Genomic DNA, 20,401 nt, shown 5'->3' on the forward strand with positions numbered 1-20,401 from the left:
CATAAATTCTCAAGACCAATTAAGGAATGGAAAAGAAAGTTAACATTTACCTTCTGAGACCTCCTTTGATGCTATGAAATCTTTCACGGAGGCTTAACATCAGCCTTGCAGTGGAATGGAAAGAGGGGAGTCCAAAAGAGTCCAAACACATGTCTAAGCCTCCTCATAGTTTACTCACATTCCAAACCAAATCATGTTTAAATGCTTATATGTTCAAGGCAGGAAAAATAATTCACATCTATTTTTTCATTGATATATTAAACATAGAAACATAAACATAGAAAATAGGTGCAGGAGTAGGCCATTCGGCCCTTCGAGTGAGGGCAGAGAGAGAAGGGGCAGAGACAGAGAGAGAGACAGAGACGCAGAGAGGGGCAAGAGGGATGGGGGTGGAGAGGAGAGGAGAGGGGGGGGAGTGGAGAGGAGAAGGGAGGGGAGGAGAGTTGAGGAGATGAGAGGAGAGGGAGACGAGAGGAGAGAGGGAGGGAGAGGGGAGGGGGAGGGGGGGAGAGAGGGGGGGGGAGGGGGGGGGAGAGGGGGGGAGAGGGAGGGGGGGGGGGGGGGGCAGGAGAGAGGAGAGAGGGGGGGAGGGGAGAGGAGAGAGGAGAGGGGAGAGAGGAGGGAGGAGAGAGGAGGGGGGAGAGAGAGGAGGGAGAGAGAGGAGGGGGGAGAGAGGAGGGGGGAGAGAAGGGGGGAGATTAAGAGGAGAGAGAGCGATTAGGGGAGAGAGAGAAGAGAGAGAAAATGCAATTCTTAATTTCTGCAGCACATCAGAAAGAGTGAACATGTCAACATTGTATCAAATGAGAAAAAGGGGGGTGATGGGGAGAGGGGGAGAGAGAGAGGAGGGGAGAGAGAGAGAAAGGGAGAGAGAGAGAAAGGGAGAGAGACGGGGGAGAGAGGGACACACATACAAAGAGACACCTTGGGACTTACACACATACAAATCTATTTTTAGCAGCCTTTACACAAAATGTTTGTTGACCAGCAATATGGCACATATTTATCTCACGTCTCCAATCACTGCAGCATTTCCAACCTTCTGTGCATGTTCTACTACCTTGGCATATTATTCATGTTCAATAAATTCCAGAAAACCTTCCTCAAGTATGTGCATGTAGAAACATAGAAAATACTATAATTTTATATGTTTATATAAGATTTCCTCTCATCCTTCTAAATTCCAGTGAATACAAGCACAGTCTTTCCAATCTTTCCTCATATGACAGTCCCGCCATACCGGGGCTTAACCGCGTGAACCTACATTGCGCTGCTTCAATAGCAAGGATGTCCTTCCTCAAATTAGGAGGCCAAAACTGCACACAATACTCCAGATGTGGTATCACCCAGGCCCTGTACAGTGGTTGTGTTTAGTTTCAGTGTTTGTTTTAAAGATCCAGCTTGGAAGCAAGCCCTTCGGCCCATCGACTCTGCACCGACCAGTGATCCCGGCACATTAGCACTACCCTACACACACTAGGAATAATTTTACATTTATACCAAGCCAAATCACCTACAAACCTGTACATCTTTGGAGTGTGGGAGGAAACCGAAGAATTGGAGAAAACCCACGCAGGTCACAGGGAAAACGTACAAACTTCGTACAGAGAGCACCCATAGGCAGGATCAAACCTGGGTCTCTGGCGCAGTAAGGCAGTGGGCTCTACCGCTATGCCACCATGCCGCCCTAAACTGGGGAAATCAACTAATCTCAAGCTACCATGTTTATGAATCGAAAAAGCATAGAATCATGCCGCATGGAAAAGGAACTTCAGCACAAAATCATTCCTGCTGACCAAAATGCCCCATCTAAGACAGTCCCGTTTCCTTGCATTTGGCCCACAGCTTTCTAATTCTTTGCTACCCATGCACCTATACGTGTCTTTTAAATACTTTTAGCAGAAAGCTACCCGGTTATAAGGTTTCAGCTGCAGGGAGGGGTTAGATAGACTGGATTGTTTTCTTTGGAACGTCGGAAGTTAAGGGGAGATTATGAGATACATAGACAGGGTAGATGTCAGAACCTTTGTTCCAGGGCGGAAATGTCCAACACTAGAGGGCGTAGCTATAAGGTTAGAGAGGGAAGGTTTAATGGAGATTTGCGGGATATGTTTTTTACACAGAGGGTGGTGGGGGCCTGGAAAGCATTGCCAGGGGTGATGGAGGAGGCAGGTAGGATAGTGGCATTTAGAAGTTTCTCTATAAGCACATGGATAAACAGGGATCATGTACAGGCAGATGAGATCAGTTCAGCGAGGCGTCTTGTTTGACAAAGATATTGTGAGCCGAAGGGCACGTTCTTGTGCTGTACTGTTCTATATTCTATGTTATAAAAATACTATTATTTTACCTGCCTCAACTACCTCCACTGGAAGCTCATTCTATATAGTTTCCATCCTCTGAGTGAAAAACTTGCCTCTCAGATTCCCTTAAAATTTTTCTCCTTTCACATTAAACCTGGTTGCCGTTGACCGGGACCCCCTCCACCGGCGGAGGGTGATGGCCTGGGCGTGAGAGCAGCCGGTCCTTGTCCCGCCCCACCGGGTGTCGGGGGGGGCTCAAACGTGTGGAGTACCTGTGGTTGATCAAGCCCCCGCTCAGCCAGAAGTATTCATCGGACCCAGGCGCCTCAATCCATCCCGGGAGCCGGTCCCACACAATTTGAGCCGCCTTTCCTCGACACCCTGCATCTCCCTCCAAGACACAGGGAGGCGTGTCCTGTACAGGCTCCTCCTCCACACCTTGCACTTCCTCACCCTGGTCCTCCGTCCAGACACCAAGTAGCGGTCGGTGTTGCCTTCCGGTCGCGAGGGGGACCCTCTACACCGGAATTCTCCCCCTCTATATTGGGGACTTGGGGTGGAGGGTATTACACCGAGGTGTTCCCTGCAACCTGTTTCTCGCACGGTTCAGATTCGCCAGCCGCCTGCCACTTTTGCGGGCTGGAAGAGTCTGTGTACCACGTGTACATGGAGTGCGTGAGGCTGCAGACACTATTTGAATATCTAAAGGGGCTGCTCCTTGCCTTCCGGCTGCATTTTTCACCCACCATCTCATTTTTGGACACCCTGTGCGTAGGGGAGAGGGTAGGGCTGGAGATGGCCTGGTTTCTCCTGGGCTTGGCCAAGCTGGCCAACCGCGAGTCAAGGCGCCAGGCGGTGAATGGCTCTACCCCAGCCGGCTGCCTGCCCCTTTTCCTGGGATATGTCTGTGCCCGGGTGCGGTTAGAAAGGGAATACGCCCTGTCCACGGGCAACCTGAGTGAGTTCCAGGACCGCTGGGCTCCGCAGGGTGTATTCTCAATAAGGATTGTATTATAGTTGTATAGTAGGTTATTATGGATATATGTTAGTATTGATTTATGGTGGTGGGTTCTGGCTTGTTTTTTGTAATGTAATTATTATTTTTCAATAATTTAATAAATTTTTGATTTAAAAAAAAAGCTGGTTACCAAGCTCACGGAACTGGGCCCCTGCGCATCCCTCTGCACTTGGATCCCCGACTTCCTCATTCACAGAATCATATATGTTTCAATGAGATGCCTTCTCATCCTTCTAAACTCCAGAGTGTACAAGCCCAGCTGCTCCATTCTCTCGGCATATGACAGTCCCACCATCCCGGGAATTAACCTTGTAAACCTACGCTGCACTCCCTCAATAGCAAGAATGTCCTTCCTCAAATTAGGGGACCAAAATTGCACACAATATTCCAGGTGTGGCCTCACTAGGGCTCTGTACAACAGCAGAAGGACCGCTTTGCTCCTATATTCGATTCCTCTTGTTATAAAGGCCAACATGCCATTCGCCTGCTATACCTGCATGCTAACTTTCATAGACCGATGTTCAAGGACCTCCAGATCCCGTTGTACTTCCCCTTTTCCCAACTTGACGCCATTTAGATAGTGATCTGCCTTCCTGTTTTTACAACCAAAGTGGATAACCTCTCATTTATCCACATTAAACTTCATCTGCCATGCATCTGCCCACTTCGCCAACCTGTCCAAGTCACCCTGCATTCTCATAGCATCCTCCTCACAGTTCACACTGCCACCCAGCTTTGTATCATCTGCAAATTTGCTAATGTTACTTTGAAACCCTTCATCCAATTCATTGATGTATATTGTAAATAGCTGCGGTCCCAGCACCGAACCTTGCGGTACCCCACAAGTCACTGCCTGCCATTCCGAAAGGGACCCCTTAATCCCTACTCTTTGCTTCCTGTCTGCCAACCACTTCTCTATCCATGTCAGCACTCTTCCCCCAATACCATGTGCTCTAATTTTGTCCACTAATCTCCTATGTGGGACCTTATCAAATGCTTTCTGAAAGTCCAGGTACACTACATCCACTGGCTCTCCCTTGTCCATTTTCCTCGTTACATCTTCAAAACATTCCAGAAGATTAGTCAAGCATGATTTCCCCTTTGTAAATCCATGCTGACTCTGAGCGATCCTGTTACTGCTATCCTAATGTGCGGCTATCTCATCTTTTATAATTGACTTCAGCATCTTCCCCACCACCGATGTCAGGCTATAATTCCCTGTTTTCTCTCTCCCGCCTTTCTGAAAAAGTGGGATAACATTAGCTACCCTCCAATCCACAGGGACTGATCCTGAGTCTATTGAACATTGGAAAATTATCACCAATGCATCCACAATTTCTAGCGCCACTTCCTTAAGTACCCTGGGATGCAGACCATCAGACCCTGGGGATTTATCAGCCTTCAGTCCCATCAGTCTATCCAACACCATTTCCTGCCTAATGTGGATTTCCTTCAGTTCCTCTGTCACCCCAGATCCTCTGGCCACTACTATATCAGGAAGATTATTTATTTCCTCCTTAGTGAAGACAGATCCAAAGTCCCTGTTCAACTCATCTGCTATTTCCTTGATCCCCATAATAAATTCACCTTTTTCATGGTCACCCATTGATGAGGTCACGGGGAGTCACAAGGGGCCCATTGCAGAGGTAAGGGGAGGCATCGATGTGGTGACATTTATGTCCCTGCTCCAGCCCACAGTCAACTGGACGAACCATCAGTGAAGCATGATGCGCCAAATAATGCTTTTGACTCTGGGCACGCTGGCTCTAATGGGCGGCTTGCCCAACTTCATGAAACACGAGGATGACTTGGCTTACTGCTCGGGGACAGCCCCCTGCTCCCTGGCCTTCCTGTCAAACAACCCACTCAGCCTGCGTTGCCCAAGTGCTATGGAAGCACCTGAAGACTCCGTCTACTGGCAGTACCAGGACCTCAGCCAGCCTCAAACCAAACCCCGCACCTTCATCGGACCCAGGCACTTGAGGATGTACCATGGGCCAATGGGCAAACTGGGAAGCCGAGCCAATCTACGGAGAGGCTCCTTGATCATGAACAAGGCGGAGACCTCAGACACGGGCCTGTACCTGTGCAAGTCGGCTGACTCCATCCTAGCCGCCTACCAGGTCGATGTGCAGGACTCGTCTCTGCTTTACGTGTCCCACCAAGGGCTGGGGGAGAACATTTTGTCAAACCAGAGCCTGAGGGTGAACTTGGGCTCTTCCCAGTACATGGTCCGGCTCTACACCCGCTGGGGACCATGGCAGGACTGTGACCGATGCAAGGTGATGGGGGAGCAGAAGATGATGGGCTTCTGCTATGCCAAGCTTAGCGAGATCGACAAGGACGAGGAAGAGGACGAGGAACTGGAGGTAAATGGAGCCACCTTGCCCTGCGGCCTAATGGAGCTGCACATTGGGCAGTCCTTGCCCCGGCGCGGCGCCGAGCTCCACTACCAGATGTGCCGCGAGCCGTGCGAGAAGGAGGAAATACCAACGGAGATCGTAGCCAATCTGTTGCCGGAGATTGGTGATTGGTGGTGGTCGGGTCGGGAGACTGCATTCGACTGGATGGAGCCTCGCATGCTACTGCAGACGGTGTACCTCGACATCCATGACAACGCCCGGATGACATGCCCGGGGGCATCAGTGTATACGCCCGTTCTATGGCAGCGCGACTCCACATTCATCACCCGAGGTGGCAACTGTAACGGGTCCCACCAGCTGGACGACACCACGGGCGGCGGCATCTACCAAATCGAAAGCGTGAAGCCCTCCGACCGTGGCATTTACCGCTGCTGGGTGCATGGGCATAAGGTCGCCTCCTTCCACCTCGAGACGCCCGAGCTGCCAGTAGTACACCGCCGCGTCACCCGGCGACTGCTCGACGGCATGAGAATCTTGGTCGGCACGATCGCCATGGTCTTCGTGATTAGCGCCGTGGCTGAAACACTGTACGCCTGCTTGTTTGAGATCTACTAGTTCAACTGCCTCCTCCAGAACATAAAGACCACAAGACATAGGGGCAGAATTAGGCCCACCGCCGCCACTCTATCATGGCTGATTCATTTTTCCCTCTCAACCGAATTCTTCTGTCCTCTCCCCATAATCTTTTTTATCATTATTAATGACATATCCATATCCCAAGGACTTGGCCTCTCATGCCCCAGGCCATGGATGACGCAGCTGGGCTGCAGCAGCAGGGGCAAATGTGCAACTGGGCTACGTTGGCTCCAGTGGAGCTGCAGTGTGAAGCGCCGAATAACATTGGTGCATGTGGGCTGCTTTCGGGTAATCAGTATGCTGCATGATAGAGTGCCGACTGCATTGCTGCTGTGTCAGTGACCATGCTGCATTGGAGCACATTGGGAGCAATGCCACCACCTTCAACGGTCACTGCCCACTGAGCTGCTCTAGGGTTGCACAGAGCTGCACTGGACACAGCCCTGAGCGGCATGCATGTCAGCTTGCTGCAGTGAAGGGACATAGGCAGAAGGGAGAATACTCACACGGCTGAGCGTGGCCTCACCACTTTGGGGCTTCCGCAGTCAGCGGCACTTCCGCAATCAGCGTGCCCTCAGCACTTACCAGAAATTACGCAATCAAGGCGACCTGTCCACTAAGCGGAGGTCACGAAATGAGCGGGACTTTTGAACCAAATACAGTCAGACTTAATAAAGCATTTATTTCTTCCAAACACAGTTGGACTTAATAAAGCATTGCAGTTTCGAGCACAGGCTGGGCAGCAGGCACACTACTCATGGCATTGTGTTTAAGGGTTAACAAATCATGTATTGCAAACACACGGCAGACTCACAGTTCAGTTGATTCACAGCTTAGAATGAAAGTCATGGCCTCTCCCTCGCAATCTTGCAGAGTGACCGAGACACGTCCAGGCATCCTTTAGTCCCCCCCCCCCCCCCCCCCCGGAACGGGCGTTACCTTCATTGCTGGGATTGACAAGTGAGACAATCTCAAGGTTTTTTAAACACTCATAACTTTTTTTTCATCGATGGGAAAAATCCTCATGGCCTGCTCAGCGGGAGAGGACTTGTGAGTAAAATGGGCAAAAATCATAGCGATATATGGTTGTATTTTTTCTGAAATCAATATACAGCACAGACAGGAAGTGGTCAAGTTGAGACTTTTAATTATATAGATGATGTGAACTGTTAAATAAAAATGATAAATAACAAATGTAGAGCTAGGATTAGGATTAGGGTCAATCAGTCTGTCGGTCAATTAGTCGGTCATTCGGATATTCGGTGGGTCAGTCAGTCGGTTGGTCAGTCAGTCAGTCAGTCGGGCTGTCGGTAGACTGATGAATGCTGTCGAAGATCGGTCGGGCCGCCAGTGGTTGCTGAGAGTAGTGGTCAGTCGGATTGGGTTGCTGGTGGGTGCTGAGTGTGGTCGGTTGGGCTGTCGGTAGGCCAGTGTTGCAGCAAGTGAGCGGGCGGACTGACGGAGCCGGAACTATGTGGGTGCAGAAAGTGGCCCGCGTGCAGGGCCGTGCTGCTCCCCACAATCATCACCACAATGATCCAGATGGACATGCTGGCCGAGGTGGACGCGCTGCAGGGCCACACGTACGGAGAAATCAGCCGGTTCCAAAGCGGCTCCAGCTCCAGCCGTGGGGAGCTCTGGAAGGGGGGCAAGTTAGGGTTAGGCATTTTACTGTAAGTGAAAGATGCCTTAGCCTTCCCCCAGCCTGGCACTGCCCCAATCCCACTATGGCTGTGACCTCCACTCTGCACACTGGCAGTCAGTGTGGTTCAGTAAACGGGGGAACCTACAGGAACTGCCCTCAATCCTTAATTAGGCTGGTTCAGGAGCCGGACCACTGCGGCAGTCTCATTCAAAATACACACACAATTATTTTCATTAGGTTCCCTATGGTGTAATATGGGCATTGGACACTAGATGGCACTTACTTTTTTGATCTCATTTTCTAATTAGTTTAATTAATTAATGTGCAACGTTTACATAGAAACATAGAAATTAGGTGCAGGAGTTGGCCATTTGGGCCTTCGAGCCTGCACCGCTATTCAATATGATCATGGCTGATCATCCAACTCAGTATCCCGTACCTGCCTTCTCTCCATATACTCTGATCCCCTTAGCCACAAGGGCCACATCTAACTCCCTCTTAAATATAGCCAATGAACTGGCCTCAACTACCCTCTGTGGCAGAGAGTTCCAGAGATTCACCACTATATGTGTGAAAAAGGTTTTTTTCATCGGTTTTTAAGGATTTTTTTATTTCATTTTCTAATTAAATTAATTAAATTAAATAATGTGCAACTTTTGGCACTGACAAGTTATGACTTTCTTCTCAATTATATTTTATCTAAATCTGTGCAACCTTCTCTGTACTCCCTCTATGGCAAGAATGTCTTTCCTCAGATTAGGAGACCAAAACTGTACGCAATACTCCAGGTGTGGTCTCACCAAGACCCTGTACAACTGCAGTAGAATCTCCCTGCTCCTATACTCAAATCCTTTTGCTATGAATGCTAACATACCATTCGCCTTCTTCACTGCCTGCTGCACCTGCATGCCTACTTTTAATGACTGGTGTACCATGACACCCAGGTCTCATTGCATCTCCCCCTTTCCTAATCGGCCACTATTCAGATAATAGTCTACTTTCCTGTTTTTGCCACCAAAGTGGATAACCTCACAGAGAAAGAGAGAGAGAGAGAGGGGGGGAGGGGGGGGGGGGGGGGAGGGAGAGAGAGGGGGAGAAAGAGGGGGAGAGAGTTAGGGGAAAGAGAGGGGAGAGAGAGTTAGGGGAAAGAGAGTTAGGGGAAAGAATGGAGAGAGGGGACAAGAGATAGGGGGAGAGTGAGAGGGGGGAGAGAGAGAGGGAGAGAGAGGGAGGAGCGAGTGGGGGGGCAGAGTGAGTTAGGGGAAAGAGGGGGAGAGAGAGTTAGGGGAAATAGAAGGGAGAGAGGGAGAGAGAGGAGAGAGGGGACGAGAGAGAGGGGGGAGAGTGAGGTGGGAGGGAAAGAGGGGGAAGAGAGAGAGGGGGGAAGAGAGAGGGGAGAGAGCAGAGAGGGGGGGGAGAAAAAGGGGGGGAGAGAGAGAGGGGGAGAGAGAAGAGAGAGGGAAGGGGAGAGAGTGAGAGGGGGTAGGACAGGGGAGGGAGGAGAGAGAGGGGGGTTGAGAGAAGAGAGAGTGGAAGAGGGAAGAGAGGGGGAGAGAGAGGGTGAGGATGAGAGTGAGGTGGGAGGGAGAGAGAGAGGGGAGAGAAAGAGGTGGAGGAGAGAGAGAGAGAGAGAGGGGAGAGAGAGAGAGGGGGGGACAGGGAGAGGGTGATTGAGAGGCAGGGCTGCCAACTCCCATGCATTGAGCGTGAGAATCATGCATTTCACCAAATTCTCACGCTGATCACAAATTTCTCTCACTCTGTTGTGAGAAATTCTGTGATCAACGAAAATTTCAAAACTCATATCAACTGCATGGGCCGCGGGTGTTGGAAGCAGAAGCAGCGGCGGGGACATATGCGGACGGGGAGTGGGGCTGGCGAGTCGCTCACTGCAGCTGCGGCCATGGAGCAGCCTCAGTGCAAGAATCCCGGGCCGTCGGAGGTGTCGAAGCGTTGCGCCGCTGCCGCGAGAGTCTCTGTGCCGAATTCTCCCCAGGTGACTGGCATGGATCGGGCTGTGGCTCGGTGCATCCTGGAGGACAACCAGTGGCTGCTGGAAGTAAGTACCAAGCACTGGGTAGATACGGTGGAAAATAGTGGACTTCAAATGGGGATGGTTGGTGAAAGCATCCTGCTTGCCTGCTAGATTTTCACTTACTGTAACTGCAGGAAAAATGTTCCCGATGTTGGCGGCGTTCAGAACCATGGGTCACAGTTTAAGAATAAAGGGGGGGGCCAGTTAGGACTGAGATGAGAACAAACTTTCTTCACGCAGAGAGTTGTGAATCTGTAGAATTCTCTGCCACAGAAGGCAGTGCAGGCCAATTCACTGGATGTTTTCAAGAGAGATTAAAAATTTAGTTCTTGGGGCTAACGACATCAAGGGATATGGGGAAAAAAACAGGAAAGGAGTACTGATTTTAGATGAATAGCCATGATCATATTGAATGGCAGTGCTGGCTCAAAGGGCCGATGGCCTATTCTTGCACCTATTTTCTATGTTTCTATGCTTGAGTATATGGCAATAAAACTCGATCACTTGATTTTGAAGCATTCATGCATGGTGGAGGTATAATGTAGTCATAGAGTGATACAGTGTGAAAACAGGCCCTTCGGTGCAACTTGCCCACACCCACCAACATGTCCCAGCTATGCCACCTGCTTTTGGTCCATACCTCCAAACCTGTCCTATCCATGTATCAGTCTAACTTTTTCTTAAATGTTGGGATGGTCCCTGCCTCAACTACCTCCTCTGGCAGCTTGTTCCATACACTCATCACCCTTTGTGTGGATAAAGTTACCCCGTAAAAAGTTACCTCTTAAAAATATTTCATACAAAAAACATTGAAATCATACTTCTATAGTGCACTAAAACATGATTTTAATACATCAAATTTCAAAAGGTCTTTCGCAATTTCTTACTCCCAACTCTCACCCAATGTTGGCAGCCCTGTGGTACCCTACTTCAGGTCTCGACCCGAAACATCACCCATTCCTTCTATCCAGAGATACTGCCTGAACCGCTGAGTTACTCCAGTATTTTGTGTCTATCTTCGGTGTAAACCAGCATTTGCAGTTCCTTCCTACACATGTGGAAAGACATCCGGCACTAGGGGTCAGCAGTCATCATCAGAGAGTGAGGGGGAACTGATGTGCAAGTTTGCTGCAGGGGGAGGGGGAGGTCACTCGTTAGCTCCAAAGATTCTAGAGCTCCTCTATCTTTGGTTAGCTCTACGCCAGGGGATTTATATGAGGACTAGGACAGTGCATGTCGAATATCTTGGCAGCAGTTTTTCTTACCTACAGTTCTCCGCCCCAGAGAGTTGTAGATGCTGAGCCTTCAACTACATTGAAACCTGAGATAGATTATCAGGCATTAGGAGGATCGGGCAGGAATGCGGTGTTGAGACCAATATTTAAACCGCCCATGAGAGGCAAAGTGTAATGGGGTTGTGAGGGGCAAATTTTTATACAGAGGATGGTGAGTGCCTGGAACATGCTTCTTGGGTGAAATGGCTGTTCGAGTTTATCCCGAGCAAATGTGAGGTGTTGTGCTTTAGGAGTTTGAATGTAAGGGGACAATAGCATTGATGTGGAGAGGAATCTTGAGATCTAAGTTCACTGAAGGTGCCAGCACAAGTCGATGGGGTGGTAAAGAGAGGGGAGGAGGGGAGAGGGGGGAGAGGGAGTGCGTTGGGTGGACTTTTTTTTAAATAGTAAAAAAAATTCCGAGGGAAATTTCGCGAAATTCTGGTTCCGGCCCGCGGGATGATTTGAAAAAAATATTTGCGACCACCCGCGCCTGCGCAGTGGGGGGGTGGGGGAGGAAGGTGGTGACCAAAGACTCTCCGCGCGTGCGCAGTGGGCGGGAACAGATCGCCGCCATTTTCAATGCATCGCCTCGATGATCCGGGCCTAGTTTGGGTGAGTAGGGCCGTGGAATATTGCGTTGCGGGGAGGGGGAATCTGTTTGTTTTATATCGGGTGTGTTAAACTACCCGCGCAGTGTCCAATCCGCCCCGCGGGATGATTTTGGGGGGGGAAAAAGGAGATCCCGTTTCTCCAGGCGGGGGTGGGGGATGCGGTGTCCGCCCGCCCGGTCCATCGGCCCCATCGGTCAGCCTGGCGCCTAGCGGGTCCCGTCCGCTGCCGGCGGTCGTCCGGGGAGACCGCTCTCCCGTCGCCGGGCGGGAAGCAGGAACGACTGACTCTGAACCCAGTCCTGTCAGCGGCCGTGACCCCACAACAGGCGCTGCTCGGCCGGGTCTGCCACCCCCCCCCCCCCCCCCCCCCCCTCCCCCCCCCTTCCCCTTCCCCCCCTTCCCCTTCCCCTTTTACCACCCACCCCCGCCGGGCCCTCGTAGCGGTCCCACGTTCCCCCTCCCCTCGCCCACGCCGGTCCCTCGCACCCCACCATCGCCTTTATCGGAGTGAATGACGGCCCCCGCAGCAGCAGCAGTGGCGATGGCGGCTCCACTTCCTTCTCCACCCTGGCCGCCCTCAAACCGGCCACTGAGTGCCACTCCGCCAATGGCGTTAACCGCTTCCAAAACAAACCCTCCTGCATCCCGAGGCTGGGAGGATAGAGGGAGGGGGGAAAGAAGGGGGTCCCCTTCCGTCGACTGAAGCACCTGCACCGCTCGGCCCCGCACCTTCCTGTTAGCTGGCGGAGGAGAGGAGGCTGTGACGAGGAGGTCCCAACCAAAGATCCTATAGCAAAGCAAAGCTATAGGATCTTTGGTCCCAACTGCCTCCCCCTTTTGGCGGTGGACGGGCTACGGGGCGATGATGCCCGTGTTGTCTGAGGAGCGCTGACCTTTTTTCTCTTTTTTTCTCTCTTTTTCTCTTTCTCTCTCTTTTTCTTTCTCTTTCTCTCTCTCTCTCTCCCCTCCACCTCTCTTATCCTGGGACCCATCCCCTCCACCCCACACTGATCCCAATTCCCCATCTATTCAGCCCTCACTGCCCATCTACCACCCCCCATCTATTCATCCTGCACTGATCTCCCCATCCACCTCGCATTGATTCTCCTGCCACCCCCACCGCCATTCATCCTGTACTGACCCCCTTTTCATCAAAACTGCACTGTCTTCCCCAATCATTCTGTACTGAGCCCCCCCATTCATCCTGCACTGACCCCCCCCCCCCCCCTCCGTCCTGTACTGATTACCCCCATCTAGCCCCCACTCCTCCACTGACATCCCCTGCACTCTCCCCTCACAATTTTACCTACTCAACCAACATGCAAGTGAATGTTGTTTAGTGTAGACTCGGTGGGCCAAAGGGCCTGTTTCCGCGCTATATCTCGAAACCAAACTAAACTGAGAAAGAAGACACAAGAAAATGGAGGACAGATTAGCTAATGATCAGTACACAATGGACCTACAAATGCTTCCATGGCATGCTAGCCAATTTATACAATACATGAAACCATAGCAAAATCAGTCGGCTTTAAAACATCAGCCTCTCAGCCTTGACACCATGAAAATTAGGATGAGAGATATCTCAGTACTTAAACAATATTAAAAATTTGTAGGAAGGAACTGTTGATGCTGGTTTACACCGAAGATAGACAAAAAATGCTGGAGTAACTCAGCGGGACAGGCAATATCTCTGGCTGGAGAAGGGCCCCGACCCAAAACATCGCCCATTCCTTCTATCTAGAGAGGATGCCTGTCCCTGCTGAGTTACTCCAGTATTTTGTGTCTATCCTAAGAATTATATTTTATTTGAGAAACTATGGAGATAAATGTTGTCACTTTCGCAATGGTCGGTTGCTATGTGCATTTTCAAGTTTCAATTCCCTTATTTATTAGTCAGAGAAAATCGTTGATTCAGGATGCATTTATCATTCGGTGGCAATTTTAATGATTGCAATACAAGGTAATGGAAATACTGTACTGACTTTCAAACTTCTGCCTAGATTATTGGTTGCATTTACCGATTGTAATTGAGTAACCTACTTTTATAAACTAAATCGTTTCTGGAAATAGCGAGCATTTGGTGCCCTCTTCTAAACTAAATGCAAAAAGACAACTTTGAAAATCGTGAGGTATTACCAGATTATAAATGTGAGCATCTTTGGAGTCTTTCTGATATCTAAATGTTAAACGAGTTTCCAAAAGCTTAATTTATGGATCCCTTCAAATGTATCAGCTTCTTCAGATAACAAAACATAAGAAATATCACATGAAATATATCCCGTGCTTTTTTTATGTATCCTGTCTTCACGCTGGTTGGAAATGAATCAGAGGCTAGGGGAATCTGAGCCAAATTCCCAAGTATCTTAACTTAAGCAGAATAGACTAAAACCTCAAGTTATTTGTATTAATTTATGCAATGTGAATTAACGTAATCCTAAAGTAAAGACACTTAAGAATTGTCTAGTCAACTAATTGCCTAGGATCAAGCAACAAAGAAATAGGCTGTTCGGCCCAGTATCTATCTGTTCTAATGTTGTTTGTCAACATATGATCCATAGCCTACCATGCCTTGGTGATTAGAAATAGGTGCAGGAGGAGGCCATTTGACCCTTCGATTCAAATGCTTATTCAGATACTTTTAAGTGTGACACTATCTGCCTTCAATGCCCTTCAACACCCTTCAGCGTGAGAGGTTATTGGGAGCAGAAGGAATGGGGAGGTTACAATAAGATACAAACTCCGTGCAGTCAGCACCTGTAGTCAGGATTGATTCTGAGTCTCTGGTGCTGTGAGGCAGCATCTCTACTGCTGCGCCACTGTGCTGCCCTGAAAAAAAACAAATAATAATACTCCTCGGTAATCCTAGTTCATTTTGGGGGCTGTGGCGGTGTTCCGGTGGCAGCGGCCTGACTTCGGAGGCTCGGCCACGGGCCCTGTGGACTACATCGTCGGGAGCTCGCTGGTCACAGGTTGGTGACCTGTTTTTCCAAAGCTCCCGCAACAACAGCTTCGTCCGCTGGACTGAAGGGCGGCAGCTTCGGCCGCCCCGGCCGCGGCGTTTGAACTGGCCCGTTCGCGGAAATATTAAATATTAAAGAAATATTGCAAGGAAACAAACTTTGCAAAGTAAAATAGAATATATTTATCGGAACACCAATAGGTAAATCTTAATTATATATTAATTGGAAACAACAATAGGTAAATCTAGTTAAAATATCTGTAGGAGCAGTGCTGGTATTGTGATTTTTTTTTTCTCTGCAGATTGCAATACCTTAAAGAGAACATCCAGATTTGCAGCAATTTTCAATCGGTCATGCCTTCTTTTGCATAGCAACCCACAGATTCTATTCTTCCGTTCACATCAAAGTCACGTTAAATAGTGTGATTAATGACGGGGATTTAGCAATCATTTGGATCCGCAGAAATACAAGGAACGAGTTTTGGTTTATTTAAAAAATATATATTAGTTGCTAAATGCTGGTGTGAGACTGAGAGGATTAAAGAGTTGCTTCTTCAGTTTCTTCTTCAGAGCTTTCTGATGTTGTTTGCAGAGTTTTGCCCAGCTCTTCAAGAGGTCTTGTAGTAGGTCTTTGGCGAAGATTCCTCTTTCTCATTTAAAAGTACCGTTATTCCCTGTTATTTATCGGCGATTTCTGGCATCTCTGGTGAGTATTTTTAGATCTGTTCCATCTTCCTAATCGTCTTTTTTTGCGATTTAACGTAAATTAAAAGTCATCTTCTAAAGCCGTGAATGCCGACAACAGGACGGATCTCACGTAGGGGACAAGGCAAGGTAGGCTGTTTATTTTTACATAAAGTACTTCTTAAGATTCCTTTAATCAAAATTTTAAGTTGCGAGAAGTTAACTTGGAGCCCATCCGAACCGGCAGTATTTTTCATATCGACATGGATTCGGTAAAAAGCAAATTCACTGCAACCGCAACGTTCCAAGCCAGCGCGTTCCACAAAATCCCACTCACAAGATGATTTAAATGGCCATTAATTTACAGCAATTAAACACTAAATTCCTTCCATTTGGCCTTTAAATTTATGAAAATGAGATTTTAAAATCATGTTATATTGTGAATTCTTGTGTGAATGTTATTTGGACATTTAGGCTATTTAAAAATGTAAATCTTTTCTTAAGAAATGGATAGATGTTTAGATCTAGTAATTGAATTTTGAAATTAGCTACAATTGGGTAACTAACTAATTATATGCTTTAATTTCAGGCCATCCAAGTAAGATTGTTTAATATTTGTTTCAGAATGCTTCAATCTATAATAACTGAAAATTTCTCTCAGTTCTCTTAATTTTTAATAAAGATGGCCATTGACTGTCCTTACAGCACCGCCCCGCGCGGCTTGGAATGGCCGCGGGACTCTGCGAGCGCACGCCGGGGGCTCTAACATCAAGAACCCGGTGTGCGACCTTGCATCACCCGCCGTGGCTTTAATGGCCGCGGGACAATCGCCATCGCCAGCTGGGGGCTCTGACATCGGGGGGGGGGGGGGAGTGCAGTGGAGAGAAGGTTTTTTTTGGCCTTCCATCATAGCAATGTGATGGATGTTTATGTAAATTATGTTGTGTCTTGGGTCTATTTGTTTGTAATGTATGGCTGCAGAAACGTCATTTCGTTTGGACCTCAAGGGATCCAAATGACAAATAAATTGAATCTTGAATCACAGCTTTTGTGTTAAGTTCAGAGTATGAAAATGGCCATAACCTTTTTAATAATGAAGATATGAAAGTGAATTAGGTGTCAAATTAAACTTCTTTTTATGCTTTATCTGATGGGATAAATTGCAAACTTAATTTTTAAAGTCTCAAAATTTTGTAACATTGCTAGGTACAGGCCCGTGTCTGAGATCAAGCCAAACCAAGCCGCGATGCAACCAGTCAGCATGCTCTCCACCGTGAACCTGTAGATGTTTAGGAGAATCCTCTTTGTCATGCCGAATCTCCGTAATCTTCTCAGGAAGTAGAGTCGCTGATGTGCCTTTTTTACATTTGCATTAGTGTGCTGGGTCCAGGAAAGATCTTCTGATATATGCACGCCCAGGAATTTGAAGTTATTGACCCTTTCCACCATCTTCCCATCGATATAAGCAGGATTGTGTGTCCTCATCCATCCCCTACCAAAGTCCACAATCAGTTCCTTGGTATTACTGATGTTGAGAGCCAGGTTGTTGTGCTGGCACCATTTGGTCAGTCATTCAATCTCACTTCTTTCTATACTCTGTCTCGTCCCCATCTGTGATTCGTCCAACCACAGTGGTGTCTGGACGGTGGACCAGGGCTAGGAAGTGCAGGGTGTGGAGGAGGGGCCTGTACAGGACATGCCTCCCTGCGTCTCGGAGGGAGATGAAGTTTGTCGACGAAAGGTAGGTCAAATTGTGTGGGACTGGCTCCCAGGATGGATTACGGCGTCTTGGTCCGATGGATACTTCTGGCTGAGTGGGGGTTTTCTCAACCACAAGTACTCCACACGTTTGAGCCCCCCCAACACCCGGTGGGGCGGGACAAGGTCCGGCTGCTCTCACGCCCGGGCCGTCCAAATGGCATGAGGCCAAGTCCAAAGACAAAAAAACGAATGGAAGTTCGAGAGAGGGAGGCAAATTGGTGTTGCCTCAAACGCTGGTAATGGCGGCTCCCCTGAAAAACTGCTGTGTCACCACCTCTTCGCTGGATTTTCTCGGCTCTCCTGCGTTCTCTGGCGAGCTGTGGACCTTCGCAGGCAATCCCAGCTGTTCTTCACCGCTCCTACAGCAACAGAGGGGACTTGCCTGCAGTCTTGTTGTTGGAAGCCTCATCTCCTTCGTTCTTGCTGAGAGAAAGGAAGCTTCGTCGTCAGCTCCGAGCTCCAAGGTAGGAAAAGAAAGTTGAGATGGTGGAGGTGCAGAAAATCTCCCACACCCCACGAAAACCAGACCGGGCCAGTCAGCCCCGACGAGGCAGTATGGCGGGTGTTCTGGACGCAGTTGTACAAGTCTAGAAAGATTTTTCTCGACTTTTTGGTTCGCAAACAGTTACCTGGCAGGTTGGGCCAGCCCTGGTACTTTTCTTTTTTGTGTGGGGCTCTGGTCCTCCAATGCTTCATTGTCAGAGTATTCTGGATATTCCTCCTCATAATGGGTTTCACCTGGCATTTCTTCATCAGGCATTTCATGCGATGGCTCTCTGATAGGCCAACAATTCTTTGCCCCTCCTTGGGGTATCTCAAGCTCTTCCATGGAGCTGTATACTTTTGGGTGCTGCTCCAACTACTGGGTCTCCTGTAGACCAACGTATGTATTGTCTTTCAGACATTTCTGTTGCTGGCTCAGTGTTAGACCAACATACGTATTCATCTTCATCATCAGGCATTTTGGTCGCTGGCTCAAATCTGGGCCAACGTTTCCCAGGACCTCTCCTGGGTGTTCCATGCGGTGGCTCTTTAAGCCCGCGTTTTTTATACTCCTGGAGTTTGCCTTTATAAATCATTTTACCCATGAAGAATTCCAGTTGAGAAAATCTGTCTGACATGATCTCTGGTTCAGACTCGTCCTAGTCTACAGGCCTATTAGTTTTCATTTTGGCCTTGCTCCCTGTGGGAGTTTCAACAAGTCTTTTTTCTACCGGTATAGTACTTGATTTCTCTACCGTCGACGTTTTAGTTGGGCGCCCGCTACTCTCAGACATTTTGTCTTCTTGAATGCTTACTGCAGTGCGCTTTCCCTTATTCCTCCCATCTTTCTCCATAAATTAAGACTTGCCTGTCTCTGCACGCAGTCTCCACGGAGAAAAGCAGCCTGAAAGTGAAAGTAAAATACTTGCGTTCAGGTTTTCTTTCACTCACTGCTTGGAGGTCCGTACCTCCTACGGCGGTCGCAGCGCAATGCGCCTGACGAGATGACGCGCGTGCGCCTGGACGGCCTTCTTCACGTCACTCACATGAATCCGAAGTAAAATGATAAGACTGCTCGTAGTCCCAAAACAAGCAGAAAAACTTTAAAACAAGTCTCTGCAGCGTTGCAGCGATACACAAAGATGTTTAAGGTGCCGCTGTATCTTCTCTGAATTTCATAAAGATGTAAAACACACTAATTCTTGTGTCTGGACAGGAGCTCCTAATCACCACACCTCGCGTAACCAGCTTGGAAGGGATGATGGTATTAAATGCTGAGCTGTAGTCTATAAACAACAGCTTGACGTGGGTGTTTTTATTGCCCAAGTGTTCCAGTGCGGAGTGGAGAGCCAGTGAAATTGCATCCTCCGTTGACCTGTTGTGGTGGAATGCGAACTGTAGTTGGTCGAGGTTCCTGTCGAGGTAGGAGTTGATGTGCACCATAACCAAGCACTTCATCACCACAGACGTTAGTGCCACTGGTCGATCGTCATTGAGGCACGTCACTTTACTCTTCTTGGGCACCGGTATTATTGACACCTTCTTAAAGTTCAAAGTAAACTTTATTGTCAATTCAAATAAATTGGATTGAAATTGCGTTTCCCCATACTCCAAATGTGCAAGTAATATTTATAACACAGACAGACAATCTACCAATACAATAGACAATATACATTATTTAAAATATTCACAGTGTGCCAGAATGTAGTAAAATTTTGAGGTGTGTTATTAAGGTGCAATAATAAAAGGTGCAGTATAGAAAAGTGCAAATAGCATACTGCAGACATTGAGTTAAAATTATTTTGACAGACAGTTGGTCTTTGTGTAATGTTCATGGACTTTTCTTGAGTGAGTTGAGTAGTCTGATGGCCTGAGGGGAAAAGTTGTTTTTGAATCTGGTGGTTTTGCTGCGCTTGCCAGATGGTAGGAGAGTGAACAGTTTGTGTGCTGGGTGGGTGGTGTCTTTGATGATATTGGTTGCTCTCTTGCGACAGCGAGATGGGTATAAGTCCTGGATTGCAGGTTGTGGTGATCTGGTGATCTTCTCTGCTGTCCTCACCACTCTCTGTAGTACCTTCTGGTCAGCAGCAGAGCAACTGCCATACCAGACTGAGAGACTGCTGGTAAGAATGCTCTCAATGGCACCCCTGTAAAAAGTGGTGAGGAACCTCAAACCTCAGAAGTGAGAGGTTGAAAATGTCTGCAAAAACTCCCGCCAGTTGGTCTACACATTATGCACTCCCCATCCATCGATCAAATTAAAAGCCTCGGTGCTTCAGAAATAAAAGAGTGACTATCTAGGCAAGAAGAATGAGCACATTTGATGTACGGGTAGACAGAAAAAGCTTGAGCAACTCAGCAGGATAGGCAGCATCTCTGGAGAGAAGGAATTGGTCCCGTTTGGGTCGAGACCCATCTTCAGAGTAGTCAGGGGAAAAGGAAACGAGATATAGACATATAAGGGTGATGGTGGAATCATATTTACTACCTCTCAATGCTCATTACCAACCCGAGAAAAATGAACTGATTCTACAGTACATGAATATAAATTCGGGAGAGTTGCATGAAGGAAATAATGAACCTTAAGATTCGTCGAAGATACATAATTTGCAACTACCAAATCAAT

The 20,401-nt window shown here is 48.3% G+C and overlaps 1 protein-coding gene across 1 annotated transcript; it reads left to right on the forward strand.

Annotated features, from left to right (window-relative positions):
* The first annotated feature begins 5,005 nt into the window (after positions 1-5,005).
* On the forward strand, positions 5,006-6,342 carry LOC129709014 (protein FAM187B-like). The gene has a single exon (XM_055655140.1). The coding sequence runs from the start codon at positions 5,046-5,048 to the stop codon at positions 6,297-6,299; it is 1,254 nt and encodes a 417-aa protein (XP_055511115.1). The 5' UTR covers positions 5,006-5,045; the 3' UTR covers positions 6,300-6,342.
* The last annotated feature ends 14,059 nt before the right edge of the window (positions 6,343-20,401 follow it).

Source organism: Leucoraja erinacea, chromosome 24, assembly GCF_028641065.1.
Source record: "Leucoraja erinacea ecotype New England chromosome 24, Leri_hhj_1, whole genome shotgun sequence".
In the NCBI taxonomy this organism is placed as follows: Eukaryota; Metazoa; Chordata; class Chondrichthyes; order Rajiformes; family Rajidae; genus Leucoraja; species Leucoraja erinaceus.

Bases quoted from the DNA above. Each gene is read 5' to 3' on its own strand.
- LOC129709014 (XM_055655140.1), top strand. From the start codon at position 5,046: ATGATGCGCCAAATAATGCTTTTGACTCTGGGCACGCTGGCTCTAATG.